The 17169-nt window shown below is 37.0% G+C and overlaps 1 protein-coding gene across 3 annotated transcripts in view; it reads left to right on the top strand.

Annotated features, from left to right (window-relative positions):
* Positions 1 to 1836: 1836 nt before the first annotated feature.
* LOC149819202 (ran guanine nucleotide release factor, putative (Mog1/PsbP/DUF1795-like photosystem II reaction center PsbP family protein)) overlaps positions 1837 to 17169 on the top strand; it is a 46816-nt gene continuing 31483 nt past the window's right edge. Inside the window, exons 1-5 of one of the 3 annotated variants that reach the window (XM_089986441.1) lie at positions 1837 to 2169; positions 3054 to 3140; positions 4335 to 4445; positions 4544 to 4579; positions 4935 to 5072. In XM_089986441.1, the coding sequence (XP_089842567.1) occupies positions 4371 to 4445; positions 4544 to 4579; positions 4935 to 5072 (249 nt within the window). In that variant the 5' untranslated portion in view covers positions 1837 to 2169; positions 3054 to 3140; positions 4335 to 4370. Of the gene's footprint in view, positions 2170 to 2993; positions 3141 to 4334; positions 4446 to 4543; positions 4580 to 4934; positions 5073 to 17169 lie in introns of all 3 variants that reach the window. The other 2 variants (XM_089986440.1, XM_089986439.1) reach the window with 2 other exon arrangements.

Genomic DNA, 17169 nt, shown 5'->3' with positions numbered 1-17169 from the left:
ACCATGGTAGTAGGGGACATTTTCATCATTTTGGCCTCAGAACGGTGAGAGTTGGTTTCAGTTGTTAGCGTATTCGTATACCAAGAAAAGTTATGTCGGAGGGTGTTAATGCCTTTGTCGTTTTGATATCCGGGTATAGATGCCCTAAAGTTCTGGCTAAGATGAGGATGTTCGACGCTAAGCAAGGTACATGTGTGAGACTCAGTTAATAAAATACAATCGTATATGGTTAAGATACCCTATGAACTACCTTGGACTTTGACTTTTTATCAGTAATAATACCCATTGAGAGGTTAAGAGAAAAATTCAATTAATTGCAAGTGAAATAAAAGCAAATGTTAATAATGAGATAAAAGTTACTCATGCAATTTGCATTAGTTTATGCATTATATTTGCAATGGTACATACATCACATACAGATTGATTCTTGTATCATGTGATAATGCAAGTATATTAAAATTTGTTTGTATGCAAACATATCTAAATTGTTGTATATGCATTAATGTTTTCTAAAATATATGTTTGTTTGATTTATGCTTTATCTTTTACTGCTCGGCAATGTGAGATTTTAAACAAGAACAATTAGTTCTCGTTTGTTATATTTAATATTTTTTAGATGATGAGGCTCAGGCTTAGCCGAGCGGCGTGATGGTGGAACTGACTTGCTGAGATTGACAATATTTATGAATTGGTGGTTGGATTCTAAACATTTGAGATGGATTTAAATTTAAACTTGTGAACTTTAAGTTAGAGTTTGTTAAGTTTAATTATGGTTTGAAACTATTTTATTTTAAATTATGTTTGGAAATAAATGGTTGATGTGGTGGATGTTAATCTGTGATGGATCTCATATTCGTGAAATGTTTTTCGTATTTATTTGAAAGTTGCATTTCTGTTTTAACAAAGGGTTCTTGTCTTTTATATTTATTTCATGAACTTAGTTACAGAAGGTTAATATACGCTTGCACTTGCGCTCAGGCGGACTCCTTATTGTTTAATCCGATTAGAGTAGGACCATAAATTAATCATGACATCATTAACTTCTTAAAAAAAAACTCTGTATTTTTTAGGGTAAATTTGAGGGCGTTACACCCCTACCCACCAAGAGTACAACCAGCTTGCACCTTGTGAATTTTGAACTTGTAATGTTTCATCAACTTAGTGACATTTGCAAGTCGCCCTGATGAGCAGAGCCCATGTGGACGTGGTTAGATTGTATTAATAAACCTTTAACTTGTCATTTTTTTGCTTAATACTTCATAAATTTATTTGGACATGACTTTGGTCATGACTAAGTTCATTAACTCTTGAAAGGAAATATGGCTTTTGGGATCTCATCATGTGTATCATACTTTGCTCCTACATAACAAATATATATGATATTTTGAAACACATCAATAAGGATTAACTGGCCAATGAACCCAGGGTGGGAACGGATTCCTTGACTACCATATTAGGGAGGCTCCAAGTAGCATTAAAGATAAATTAATTGGATATAAGGGCAGTCCTAGAGTAGGTCGTAGGCAGTCTCCATATGCGAGTTGCAACCGACGCGCAACTAGCAAGTTGTAAGCCCCATCTCTTTGTTCCGATAGGAGTCCGCCTAACCCCATCTTGCCTTAAAAAAAAAAACACCAGCAAGTAAAAAATCTTGGACATGGGCATTGGACCCGGGCCCAAGATAAAGTCTTTTGAAACGATGAACGTACCCGAAGGAAGCAATGAAAGGCAGCAAGAGGCGATAGAGAACACGCCATCTGGTTTGCAGCGCCGATATTTTATTAAGATTTTTTGAAAAAAACTAGTTTTTTCAAAATCTCTCAAGAAATTCTCGGCCCTAGAAATTCCCATGATCCCTTATAGCATCCGACCACCGGCCATGCCTACTCATGTTACCGGGACAAGTGCCGGAGCAACGTCATCGGTCGGATTCTAGAAGAGGGCCTGACCGGGGAGAGCCCTCGCTTCCTCTGTCCCGCATTATAGTCTTATAGCCATCTTGTATATAAGTACAACCAGCGAACGGTTATATTCAATCCTCACCGCACATCTTATTTGATAGAGGTGTGCGTGGAATCCACGCCCACATCGCAAGCATATCCTGCAACCTCAGGGTTTGAAATCCTTCTTCAATCCAGCGAAGAATCTATTCCCAAACAAGCTCTCAAGGTTGCTGCTAAACTTCTATCAGCTTTTCCATGAAATTTCTGGTTTGGGTATTTTGGATGTATCAGAATAGCTGTTGTTAATTGGAGGAGATGCAGGAATCACGATCTTTGACAGTATAGTGAATCTTGTACTTGGTTGCCTTTTTCTTGCCCTTTACTGGTTTGGATTCTCTGCAGTTCATATGATGGTTTAGTAGCTTTGAGGTATAACATCAACTTGATGGGTGAAAGTTTGGTATACCACTTTAGGCCCATCTAGTGTCAATCCAAGTTCGAGAAAAATGGCAAGTTTTATAAACCAAGCATCTCCACTATGACGTTGGGCCTGGTCTTGCAAACACCATCTTTCCTGAACCTGTTGGACGCTGCTGCCAATAGTAGTAAGAATGAATTAGCAAAATTAGCACCGTTTTTTTCTTTTTTTGTTTTTTCACCGTCGACAGAAACACCTAAGTTCATAGCAATTAGTCATTGTATAGGCACTTAAAGGAACTAGTGATTTGATTGTTTCTGCAAATAGCAAAGTGACCAGTACAGTTAGGTGCTTGTATTGAAAGTTGAAATACTTTCTCAGGGACCAATAGCAAAGTGACCAATACAGTTGGGTGCTTTTATTTTATTTTCTATGATGGTTTGATAATGTAGGTTCCCTATGAATTTCATTGCCCAAAGTTGAGAACATTAAAATGTTGACTCTTGTTTAGTATTGAACTTATTACATGATTAATTTAATTTGAAAATTTGTTTAAATTTTCAGCCATACTTTGTTCCATATCATTCACATTTCATGTAGGATACTTTCATAATGCATACTTTTTATCTAAGGTTTGCACGATGCAAAATGACGAAATAAGACAATACAAATATAATAATCGATCTGCATAGTTAAAGGCCGGGGTGAGGATTCTAAAAGAGAGCCAGAGCGAGGAGGAAAGAAGAGGAGGGAAATTGATCTTCCTTCTTTTCTACTGGGTGCGTTTTTCTTCTGGTTCTCTTTCTTTCTTTTCTTCTGTTGTTTCATGTGTATTGAAGTTCTTTTCTTCTATTCAACATTGTTTGCAAGGACTAGAGGCTCTTGATTGAAACTCTTTCTTCTTTTTTCTGTGTTTGTTCTTGGTGTAGAAAAGGTTCAATTAAGAATAGATGTTAGAAATTTGATATTGGGTTTGCCGATTGTAAATCCATGAACAGAACGTGCAACTGATTGCACTGAAAAGTGCACTTAAAGAATGCTTTTTTGTGGGCGAGTCAATAGTTGATGATCCATTCAACTAGAGAAAAAGATCCTCATATTAGCAAATTACTGAATAATGTGATGAGATAAATACAGGTCAGTGCATGGTTGTCATTGGTTCATGCCCTAAGCTGTTGGGTTAAGTCTCACAACTAGCGCAACCCTTGTGTTTAGTTGCAATGATTGATTTTGGAACCATGAACAGACTGCTGGTGATAAGATGGATGAAGTCATTATTGTCCCTTTGCATTGGATGACACATGTGCTAAGAATGGCCAGGACAAAGGGCAGCAATCTCGCATCCTATGAAAGATGCACTTAAACTTCAAAAAGTTGTTCTTTTGTGAAATCTTATTCTTCATGAAGAAGCATTCAAATTCAACATTAACAAAAGTGATTCGAGAGGTTGATGACTCAGTTCCATCATCTATTGAGGATGTATTTGAAGAGCCGCTACCATAGGGAATTTCCAGTAGAAGCTCTCTTTGATTGCATTTTTCATGGTTACGGTTTTGGTATGGTTATGGATTAAGAATTGAATTTCTCCCATGTCAATTATGGGCATTGGGCTTATGTACAATGTTGAAATCTTTTAACATGTGAGGCAGAACCATTTTATTGAAACAAAACGAAAAGTGATTTTTTTTAGTTTACTATGAAATTTCAAATCAGTAATGGTGTCTTCAATGGCAAAATTCTGTTGTTAATATCTATTGGGTTCTTAGAATGGTGTACCATTGTTGCCTCTAGTTTATGAAAGTGCATTGAGGATGTTGCTACTCTTCATTTTCAATGCCCCACTTTATTGCATAGACTTTCCTTCCCTCCCCCCTCTCCTCCCCCCGAAAGAAATAACGAGTTTGATTTTTTTTTTCACTCATGTTTTTGTTTTCGTGCATTTGTGTGATTCAAATCTCCTCTACATAAACCAGGTTGGTCTCTGTTGTGATTCTTAATCAGCAACAAACATGCCAGCGGATGATTGCTTTGAGCGTCCACTTTTTGGTGGTGCTATATCAAGTGTTTTCCCCATGAGGTTCGAGGTCAGCCATGCTTTCTACTATTTCACAGTTTTAAACTCTCTGTTGGGCATTGAACAATCTAATATGAATTTGATGAAAAATACTCTGTTTGATTGCAGGATGTTAGTAATATTCGTGATGTTCCTGACCATCAGGTTTAATCTGTTCCATTAAATGTATTCCAGTTATTCAAATTTTTATTAGACATTCATTTATCAGGGTTGATCTTTAAGCTTTGGCTCGATTTTACCTGTGTTTATAAGTGTGTGCTATTTCTTCCATTAAATGTAGATCCTGTTATTAGTTTTTTATTAAGTATTCATTTATATTGATTGAACTTTGAGTTTTGATCGATGCTACCTGTGCTTACAAATGCATTCCCCTAGTTTGGAAAGCATGAATATGTGAGATGGTCCATGACTGCATGTATATAAAGCTTTTCTCTGAATTTTATGAAGGTGCATTTCAAAACCTTGTTGCTAATCATTATTTTAAATCTGATGATTAAAGGAGGTGTTTGCAGACTCACGCCGTGATGAAAGCCTTTTCTTTGAGCTGTTGGATCTGAAGCGTGATGTCAATGAAAGTGAAAGTGCTGTGTGGTTTCTCCGAAACCTCGCAAATGAACAAGATGCTGAAGGAAGTTTGGTAAGTTGCATGCCAGATATTTGTCAGTATTACCCAAAAGAACCATAGTGAACAATTTATCACACATATTCTTGTGAGTGTCCTCATGACTCTTATTTAATTCATTTGTAACTCATCATATTGTAATGAAATGGTGATCTTCCACAAAATCTTACAACGGGTGTCTATTGGAGACACTACAAGCACAACACACAAAAGGGTATAAATGGAAGAACACAAGATAAATTAATAAACTTTTATTTCTCATGAGAAATGCTTAAGAAACATTGGATTACAAAGGACGGGGTCATCTCTATTTATACAAGAAAAGAGAGGAGTAGGAAGAGCTCTTCCTAAGAGTCGTTGGACTTAGTCCAACGACTCTATTTATAGCCGTTGGACTGGGTTCAATGACTATTATTAGTGAAGATCTAATTAGATCTTGACTAACTAGTTCAAAATGAACTAGATAAAAAGAAAAAAGAATAAAGAAAAGAAAGAAAATAAAAAATATATTATATTATTATTATTATATTATATATATTACACATTTTGTATTTTTAACACTCTCCTTCAAACTTATGGTACAATGAGCGAAAGTTTGTTTAAGAGGAAATGATATCTAAGAGCAATGAGAGGTTTGGTGAAGAAGTTCGTTAATTGATATTCTGATGTAACATATGGCAGATCAGTGGTTCCATATAGATATTCCTCTCTGACATAGTGACAGTCCATTTCAATATGTTTGGTGCATTCATGAAATGTTCGCTTGTTGACAATATAGATCGTATTCTTGTTAACACAGCACATGCGTAAAGTTTGTGTCACTTCAACTCCCATATCAGATAGCAGACGTTTGAGTCAAACTACTTCCATTGTTGTGGTAGTCATGACTCGATATTTAACTTCGGTGGACGAAAGAGAGACCTTCTGCTGCTTTTTGCATCACCATGAATGTAATGAAAAGAGGCGGAAGCACCAATAGAGCAAAGGCACTCTTTAAGAGTAACCACAAGAGCCAAGAACACAAACACTAAAGGTGTACACACAAAACTCACAAAAGTAGAAAATGACTTAAAGTCATAAGTTGAATATTATTGAAGAAAGAAAGAGAAGGGTGAAAACCCCATGCTTTTACAAGGAGAGAGCCTCCTCTATTTATAGAGGAGGGGAACTAAAAAGGAGACCATAAAGGGGGCTCCCTTCTAGTCGTTGGGAGCCCCAACGGTCATAAATATGATCGTTGGGGCCCCAACGACTAGATGGGTGGGGCCCCTTATGGTCCTCCAAAGTGAAAAATAAGAAATAAAAAAAGAAAAAGAAAAAAGGGGAAAAGAAAGAAAAAAGGAAAAATAAAAAAGGGAAAAATTACATGGTAATTTACCAAAACACCCCTATCGGTTTTTTGGTTGTACAGAAAAAGAAAATAAATTATGTATATATACATATATGTATATATACTTATATATATATACGAATGTATATATATATATATATATAAGTATATGTATATATATATATATATATTAATATATACATAATTTAACACGCCCCCTCAAACTTTACGGGGAGAAGACCGAAAGTTTGCTAAGAAGAAACATAAATCGTGGAGTTATGAGCGCCTTGGTGAAGAAGTCAGCCAGTTGATATTCTGAAGTAACATATGGTAATGTGATAGTTCCTCTGAGATATTCGTCTCGAACATAATGGCAATCCATTTCGATATGCTTGGTCCGCTCATGAAAAGTGTGATTGCTGGCAATGTATATCGCACTTTTGTTATCACAGCAGAGCTTCGTGGGAGTGGAAATGGGGATGCCCATGTCACCAAGGAGACTTCTAAGCCATACGATTTCCATAATTGTCATTGCCATGACCCGATATTCAACTTCAGTGGATGATAGTGAGACCTTCTGCTGCTTCTTGCATCTCCACGAAATGTGAGATTCACCTAAAAAAATACAAAGACCCGTAATTGAGATACAATCATTGAGATTTCCTCCCCAGTCAGCATCAGTAAAAGCAGTTAACTCAAGAGATGAGGAAGATGATAAGAATAGTCCCTTGGAGATGGTATTTTTGACGTATCTCACAATTCTCGTTACGGCTGCCATATGAACCGAAGTGGGTGCATGCTGAAACTGGCTTGCTGCATGAACCGCATGAGCTATATCTAGACGTGTGATGGATAAATAGGTGAAGGATCCAATTAATTGACGGAAGGGGGTTGGATCCTCAAGAAGAACACCATCCTCAAGCCTCAGTTTTGCATTGATAACTTCAGGAGTCTCAACTTTCTTTTCATCAGATATTCCTGACTTGGTACAAATTTCTGCGACTAATTTCATTTGAGATAGGATGTATCCGCGCGCGGAATAAGCTACTTCAATCCCTAAAAAATATCTCAAGTATCCAAGATCAGACATATCAAAAGTTTCTTTTAATATAGACTTTACATCATTTACCCCCTTTTTGTCACTCCCAGTGATGATCATATCATCAACATATAACATAAGCATAACAATGGAGTCACCTGTCTTCTTAACAAAAAGAGCAGTGTCAGTATAGCAAGAAGAAAATCCTAAATTGATTAATACATTACTAAACTTGTCATACCAAGCTTTAGGAGCTTGCTTAAGTCCATATAAGGCCTTTTTTAATTTTAAATTTTTTTCATTTAAATTCATACCTGGAGGAGGTTCCATATAAACTTCTTCATTTAAATTTCCATTCAAAAAGACATTTTTGACATCAAGTTGAAAAATTGGCCATTTTTTAATAGAGGCTATAACAATAAGAGCTCGAACACTAGTCATTTGAGCAACTGGGGCAAAAGTTTCATCATAATCTACCCCATACTCTTGGGCATATCCTTTGGCTACTAACCTAGCCTTATATCTTTCTAATGAACCATTACTCTTAGTTTTTACTTTAAAAACCCATCTACATCCAATGGGTTTCTTGCCATTGGGAGGATCAATTATTTCCCAAGTTTGTGCCTTTTTAAGAGCATTAAGTTCTAGTTCTATAGTTTCATTCCAATGAGCATATTGTTTAGCATCATTGTAATGAGATGGTTCATGAAAGGAGTGAAGAGCAAGTAGACATGCTCGAAAGTTTGGAGAAAAAGAATAATAAGAAACAAATCTATTTGGTACTTTGGAAATACGATTTGATCTTCTTTGAGAGGTTTCTTCGATCGACTCACTTTGAGAGAATTTTTCAAGGGCATAAGGTGGATTTCTTTCATTCCTTCTAGAGTAGACTTGTATTTGTCTTGAAACATTTTCTTCTAAATTTTGATCATCATTTGGATGTTCAAAATGATCTTCAATGAGTGGTTCATTAGGATCAATATGATCATCTATGATGTTTTCTTGAGGCAACAAGTCAAATAAAAAGGAATAATCAATATTTTCATTTGGTTGGTGCGAAAAATCATTTTCTTCTTCTAGGAATGTGACATCTTTTGAGATATAAAGTTTGTTTTTGAGTATGTCAAAACATCGATAACCTTTTTGTTTTTCGCCATATCCTAAGAAAATACATTCAATAGCTCTAGGAGAAAGTTTATCATTTTTGTGAGTTAGAACAAAGCATTTACATCCAAAAAATCTTAGTCTTTTATAATCGGGAGACATATTATAAAGTTTTTCAAATGGAGAAAGATTTTTCAAAGAAGATGAAGGGGTTCTATTGATAAGGTATGTTGAGGTTAGAATCGCTTCGGCCCAAAAGGATTTTGGAATATTTTTTGAAATTAATAACTTCTTGTGGTTTCTATTATGTGTCTATGCTTTCTTTCCGCAAGACCATTTTGTTGCAGAGTGTTGGGACAAGATCGTTGATAAAAAAATCCATTTTCTTTTAAATAGCTTTGAAAATCATTAGACATATATTCGCCTCCCGAATCGGACCTAAGAATAGATAGGTTTCCAAAAAATTGATTTTTAACCATCGCATGAAATTCTTTAAAGAAGGAGAAAACTTCGGATTTGCGACTTAGGAAGTAAATCCATGTAAATCGAGTGAAGTCATCAATAAAGACCACATAGTACGAAAATCCTCCTTTAGACAAAATAGGGGAAGGTCCCCACACATCGGAATGAACAAGTTCAAAAGGCCGAGTGGTGAAGTAACTTCTTTGAGGAAATGGAGTAGCTTTAGATTTCCCAAAAATGCAATCTTTACAAGTCATGTGATTGTCTTTACAAGTATTGTTCAAAAAAGAAAAAAGAGACATTTTTACAAAATTTGGGTGACCAAGTCTCTCATGCCAAATTCCAATACTTTTGTCTTTTACAAGATTGCAAGATGACTTAGATGGAAGAGTCAAAAAATCCATAAAATAGATATCACCCCTTCTATGGCCTTGCCCAATCAGCTTTCCTGACTGGAGATCCTGCACGGTGCAATCTTTAGGTGAGAAAGAGACTTGGCATCCATGATCGGTGATTTGGGAAACGGAAAAAAGATTTAGATTAATTTTTGGAACGATTCTTACTTTAGGAAAGAAAAAGTTTTGAGAATTTTTAAAATCAAGTGTTCCAATACTTTCAATTTTCAAAGATGTTCCATCGGTCGTTGAAACATAAGAGGATATGGGTTCGGAAAAAACATTTGAAAGAGAGTTTTTATGAGATGTCATATGAAAAGAAGCACCGGAGTCTAGTATCCACATACCTGGAGGTGATGAAGAATAGGCGATGGTGGCTCCGGATGTTGAAGAAGAAGTCTTGAGAAGATGTTGGAGAACTTCGGAGATATGATTAAGAGTTTCTTTGATATCTCCCTCTTTGGCACTTTCTTCTTCCTTCTTTGAAGAATTTTCTCCAACCGCGGCTACTTTTCCTTTAAGTTTGGGACAAACCGGTCTAATGTGTCCCGGTTCATTACAATAATGACATATCACTCCTTTTCTAGGCCCATTATTTTTGTTAAAGTGAGGAGGTCTATATGCTTTTACATTTGATCCGGGCCTAGTAACAGCCAAAACTTCATCACTCTTAACGCTTAGGCCAAGTCGAGTTTCTTCTTGACATATTTCGGCAAGGGCGTTTTCAATGGGTAAGGCTTTGCTTCTATGGAGAAGGGATGTCCTAACTTGTTCAAATTCCGGCCGAAGACCATGAAGAAATTGGAAAAAATGTTCTTTTTCAATTTGTTCCCTTCTTAATTCAATATCTTCCGGAGCCACCCATTTAAGCTCAAGAAGAGCAAGTTCATCCCAAAGAGGGGTTAGAGAGCTAAAGTAGTCCTGGACACTCATATCCATTTGTTTGGTGGAACGGATTTTTTCTTGACAAAAAAATTGTCGAGCAAGATCCTTTTGGGTATACATACCCTTAAGGAAAAACCATGCCTCATTGGCCCTTCTAAATTTGGCTATATTAGCACAATTTTTAAGGTCAACATTGTTCATAAACCATGCCAAAATTTTGGCATGGTTACTCTCCCAATCCTCAACTTTGGATTGATGGTCATTGATAGCTTTGATGCTCTCATCGCCATCTAAAGCTTTTTCAACCTCATTTTCGATTTTAGTGAGAACAAAAGAGGGTTCGGGAGTAGTTTCCATAACAAAACCCCAAAGTTTCTTACCTCTTAGATGATTTTCCATAGCGGAGGCCCACATAAGATAGTTGGACCCATTGAGCTTAAAAGAAAGCTCAACTTTAGAATCACGTTTCATCGGCACCAAATATTCTTCCTTTCTTCAAAAAGCTTGAGAGACACACGTCCCAAGATAACAAAGAGAAGCCCAATCACCAACCGAGCTTTGATACCATGTAATAAAAAGAGGCGGAAGCACCAATAGAGCAAAGGCACTCTTTAAGAGTAACCACAAGAGCCAAGAACACAAACACTAAAGGTGTACACACAAAACTCACAAAAGTAGAAAATGACTTAAAGTCATAAGTTGAATATTATTGAATAAAGAAAGAGAAAGGTGAAAACCCCATGCTTTTACAAGGAGAGAGCCTCCTCTATTTATAGAGGAGGGGAACTAAAAAGGAGACCATAAAGGGGGCTCCCTTCTAGTCGTTGGGAGCCCCAACGGTCATAAATATGATCGTTGGGGCCCCAACGACTAGATGGGTGGGGCCCCTTATGGTCCTCCAAAGTGAAAAATAAGAAATAAAAAAAGAAAAAGAAAAAAGTGAAAAAGAAAGAAAAAAGGAAAAATAAAAAAGGGAAAAATTATATGGTAATTTACCAAAACACCCCTATCGGGTTTTTGGTTGTACAGAAAAAGAAAATAAATTATGTATATATACATATATGTATATATATACTAATATATAAGTATATATATATATTAATATATACATAATTTAACAATGAAATCAGGGATTCACCTAAGAAAACACAAAAATCATTGGTTGAGTGTATGTTATTGGGATCACCTCCCCAGTCAGCATCATTATAAGCAATTAAATCTAACGAAGATGAAGCAGACAAGAAGAGGCATCGTGAAGGGGAAGACTTTATGTTTCTAATAATACTCAAAACTGCTCCCATATAAACAAAAGTTAGAGCGTGCTGAAACTGGCTAGCTATGTGTACAACGTGTGTTATATCAGGTCCAGTAATGAAAAGATAGGATAGTGCTCCAATGATCTGTCTGTAAGGAGTGGGATCATCAAGAGGTTCTCCATCATCGATTCTCATTTTGATGTTGAAAACTTCTCGGGTGTCCACTTTCTTATATCATCTGTAATTCTAGATCTGAAAACAATATTAAAAGCAAATTTAGATTGAGATAATAAATGCCCACGAGGGGAATAAGCAACTTCAATTCCTAAGAAATATCTTAATAAACCTAAATCAGTCATTTCAAAATGAGTTTTAAGATGCTTTTTAATGTTTTCAACTCCCTATTTGTCACCTCCGATGATGATTATGTCATCCATATAAAGAATAATAATAATAATCCGTGCATCAAAGTTCTTAATAAAGAAGGCAGTGTCAGTCAAACAAGATCGAAAACTAATATCAAGCATAACATGACTAAACCTGTCATAACAGGCTTTACCAATCATTCTTAAAAAACTGATTACATGACTAAAAAATATATGAGATTAACCAACAAAAATTAAAATATACTAAGAAACTGATTACATAACTGAAATAACTGAAAAATATATGAGATTAACCTACAAAAATCTTATTGATTATGTCTTAGAAATCTTGTTGTACAATTTTTTTTTTGCCTCATGCCTCAGGCTTGCGCCTTGAGGCACATAGGGTCGTGCCTCAAGAAGAGGCGTGCCTTTTGTGCCTCAAGGCGTGTTTTTGATAACACTACTATAAATGGAAGAACACTAGATAAAATAATAAACTTTTATTTCTCATGAGAAATGCTTAAGAAACATTGAATTACAAAGGAAGGGGCCACCCCTATTTATACAAAAAAAGAGAGGAGTGAGAAGAGCTCTTCCTAAGAGTCGTTGGACTATATTATTAGTCAAGATCTAATTAGATCTTGACTAGTTCAAAGTGAACTAGATAAAAAGAAAAAACAATAAAGAAAAGAAAAAAAAATATGTATTGTAGGAGGTAAGGTGAGATGCGCAGAAACCGAGGTAGAGAGAGAGAGAAAGAGAAAGAGAAAGAGAAAGAGAAAGAGAAAGAGACGACTGCACAATAAGAGAACTTGTCAAAAAAATTATTAGGGCTAATCTCTATGTTAAATAGAGAGAGGCCAAAAAGGAGAAATTACATATAAGTCCCTCATTAAACTAAAATATCAAATAACCTTTAATCTAAAAAAAACTTAAAACTTAAAACTTAAAACCTCTTAATCTCAATACTCTCCCTCAAGCTGGAGCATAGATATCAATCATGCTCAGCTTGTCACAACATTTTGAGAAATTTGGTCTCGCTAGGTCTTTGGTAAAAACATCAGCTACTTGATCTTCGAAAGATACCTGATCGGTGCAGATATACCCAGCCTGAACCAAGTCGCGAACATAGTGACAGTCAACTTCAATATGTTTAGTCCTTTCATGAAACACTGGGTTGTTGGCAATATATGTAGCAGCCTTATTGTCACACATCATCAACATAGGTAGGGATACTTTCTCCTGAAGCTCGGTCAAAATTGATTTTACCCACATAATCTCAACTACAGTCTGGGCCATTGCTCGGTATTCAGATTCAGCACTCGACCTGGCTACAACAGTTTGTTTCTTACTCCTCCAGGTAACAAGATTTCCTCCCACAAACACACAAAATCCAGATGTTGACTTCCTATCTTCAACAGATCCTGCATAATCTGCGTAAGTGTAAGCAACAACGTCCAAAGATGGATTTCGTTTAAACAACAGACCTTTACCAGGAGATGCCTTTAAGTACCGAAGAACCATCATAGCTGTATCCCAGTGAACTTTTGTAGGTTTGTCCATGAACTGACTGATTTTACTCACGACTAATGAAATGTCAGGTCTAGTAACAATCACATATAGCAACTTACCCACCAAGGATCTAAAGCTGACACTATCCACACTTCTCATCGAACATGTGAGTTTTAGGATCCATTGGAATATTAGCTGGCTTAGCTCCTAGCATTCCAGTCTCTTTTAATAAGTCCAACACATACTTTCTTTGAGACAACACTAAGCCCTCTTTGTTTCTTGCAACCTCGATACCCAGAAAATATCGAAGGTGACCAAGATCTTTAGTAACAAAGTGTTTCTGAAGATGATCTTTTGTTGCAGAAATATCTTGGGCACTGCTCCCTGTTAATATGATGTCATCGACATATACCACCATAACAATCATTCCAACACTGGTTTTCTTGATAAACAAGGAGTGATCTGAAGCTGACCTGACAAATCCAAAACTCGACATTACCTCAAATAATTTGTGAAACCATGCCCGCGGACTCTGCTTCAGGCCATAAATAGCTTTCTTCAACTTGCACACCTTCTGACACTCTCCCTGAACCTCGAAGCCTGGGGGTTGTTGCATGTAGACAGTTTCATGCAAATCCTCATACAAAAAGGCATTCTTGACATCCAAGTGAAACAGGGGCCATCCATTGTGCACAACAACAGAAAGAACGAGACAAATAGTGCCAAGACGAGCAACTGGGGAGAAAGTTTCAAAAAAGTCAACACCATAAGTCTGAGTGTAGCCTTTTGCAACCAATCGGGCTTTGTACCGTTCAATCGACCCATCCAAGTTATATTTAATGCTATATACCCATTTGCAGCCTACAATATCTGCATCTGTGGGAGGATCAACCAAGTCCCAAGTGCCTCGAGACCATAGGGCATCCATCTCATCACGCATAACCTGCATTCAGTTGGAGTCGACTAGAGCTTGACTGTAATGAAGCGGAACAGAGGAGGCAGACAGAGCAGAAATAAAATTCTTCATAGATGTCCCAAGATTAACTTCTGATACAAATTGCGAGATGGGATAAAGAGTGCACTGTCTCTTTCCCTTGCGCAGAGCAATGTGAAGATCATCATCAGAAGTAGGGACAACAGTATGCTCAGAAATACTTACCTGAGGAGAAGGAGATAATGGCGGCATGGAGGTAGGAGGTACCCTGTGAGTGTTGTTAAAATGTATCTCAAAAACCTTGTTGTAAGTATAAATATATATACTTATATACTTAGAGATACATATACATATAATATATTATATGTATATGTATCTCTATATATATAAATATAAATATATATATATATATATATATATATATATATATATATTTATACATATTTTATTTTCTTACCCGAAAAGGGTATTCTTGTAATCTTGCGCATATTCCACTTTGAAATATGTTGTAATTTATTTTTGTATTTTGCATTTCTTTATTTTTTATTTTTTTCATTTTTAATATTTTTCATAAAGGTGCATTGGGGGTCCCCCAATAGAGTCGTTGGGGGCCCCCAACGGTCACAAATGTGACCGTTGGGGGCTCCCCAACGACTCCTTTGGAGCCCCCCTTTGCACCCTTTTTGCTTTGTATAAATAGGGGTGTTCCCCTTTGTAATTTCCCAAGCTTGAGTCTCAAGCATTTGCTCCTTTTTTATGAAATACATGCATTGTTGCATGTTTATTATTTTTACACTTTTTGCGTATTTTGTTCAAGTGTTGTGAGAGTGTTTTCGTGCACTTCTTTTATAAAGTATTTATGCTTGTATGCGTATTGTCTCTTCATAGACAATTTCACAAGTGTATACTATGGGAGGGTTTCGGAAGCGAGACACACCAGACGATGGAGCCAAGGACTGAGGAGGAAGCGACTCTAACGGAAAGGGAGGAATCAACAGAGGAAGGATATCACCAAGGCTCTCCTGTAATCTTGGAGTAGTACTCGAAAAATAAGGAATAGACTCAAAGAAGGTAACGTCCACACTGACATACTCTTTATGAGATATAGGGTCGTAGCAACGATATCCTTTTTGGTTCTTAGGATACCCAAGGAAAACACATTTAATAGACTGCGCAGCAAGTTTATCTCGATCAGGACCCAGCTTATACACAAAACACACACATCCAAAAACTTTAGGGGGGATAGGGAAGAGAGGAGCCTCTGGATGGAGAATTTGAATTGGGATATAGTCTTCTACAGAGCTTAACGACATGCGATTTATAAGAAAACCGGCTGTCAACACCGCATCGCCTCAGTATGAAGCAGGCATATTAGATTGAATCATAAGGCACCGAGCAACATTGAGGATTTGTCTATGTTTCCTCTCAGCCACCCCATTTTGCTGGGAGGTATGGGGACATGTAAATTGAGGTTGAATCCCATTAGCTTTGGATTTGAACTCAAAAGCATTATCAATGCGAATAATTTTAACACATACATCAAATTGAGTTTTTATCTCCGCAATTAAAGATTTAAGAATGACAGGACCTTGAGACCGATCTTTTAACAGGAACACCCACGATAACCTTGAGAAATCATCAACAATAACTAGATAATAACGACACTGAGACCTATTCGGAATCCTACTTGGACCCCACACATCGACATGAAGAAGATCAAACAATCCTTGACTTGACGGACTCTGACTGGATGGAAAAGAGCTTCGACAATGTTTTCCTAATTGACATGTTTCACATTGAAAAGAAACTGAGGGAGGTATATGAGGAATGACACGACGAAGTTTTGTCACTGGAAGGTGACCCAAACGATGATGCCACAATAGAGGACTTGAGGATGATGTAACAGCAAAATAGGCCGAAACCTCTGGTTGGTGTAGGTAATACAGACCACCTTCCTCATAGCCGCCACCAATCCTTTTCCCCGTCAGCAAGTCCTGAAAGGTGCACCCCATAGGATAAAAAATCACTCTACAATTCAACTCTTTTGTCATTCGACTGACGGATAATAAATTATGTGGAAACGAAAGAGCATGAAGAACATGCGACAATTGAAGAGTAGGGGTAATAGACATGTTTCCTTGCCCTACAATTGGGAAAGAGCTACCATCAGCAAGAAGTGCCCTTTTTTGACCAGTCACAGGTTTTAAACTCAAAAAGTTACTCGAATTTTCGCACAAGTGACCAGAGGCTCCAGAATCAATGATCCACCTACCACCTTAGATAGGCCATCACCTGCCGAGCACACAACCTCCGCAACAGAAGACTTCGAAGTGGATGATCGTAAAGCAAGGAGCTCGTCATATTCAGCCCTGCTAAGAGTTACATAATCATTGGAGGAATCTGCATCTGATTTAACCACTTGAGCCATAATATAAAATAATGGGCTCGATTCACAAAATGAAGGAGCAACCACACGCGCACCCCCACAATCAACTACGAACCCGACTATATCAAGTTTTGACTTCACCAATGAAATCTGAGAAACACGACCTTCGACTGTTCAGATCCAAACTTCAAATATAATTTTAAAGAAACTTGACCAAAACCTTCCACCTCAACCAAGGATGGCTATAGGTTGCAAATTAAGATCACACATCCAACACGATATAGCGTGTGTTACCATCACCCATCAGCCACTACGACAACCAGTAGCAGTACTCAACACAGGATCCCACGACAAAAGAAAAGGTTCCCACAAATAAGATATTTTTCAACACAGCAGAGAATCACGCCTGCTGATTCCACAAAAAAAATTATATTAACATGT

This window comes from Nuphar pumila, chromosome 13 (genome assembly GCF_984573655.1).
Source record: "Nuphar pumila chromosome 13, dmNupPumi1.hap1.1, whole genome shotgun sequence".
Lineage (NCBI taxonomy): Eukaryota > Viridiplantae > Streptophyta > Magnoliopsida > Nymphaeales > Nymphaeaceae > Nuphar > Nuphar pumila.
The sequence above is the reverse complement of the archived record's forward strand: the minus strand, read 5'-3'. Positions and strand labels throughout refer to the sequence as shown.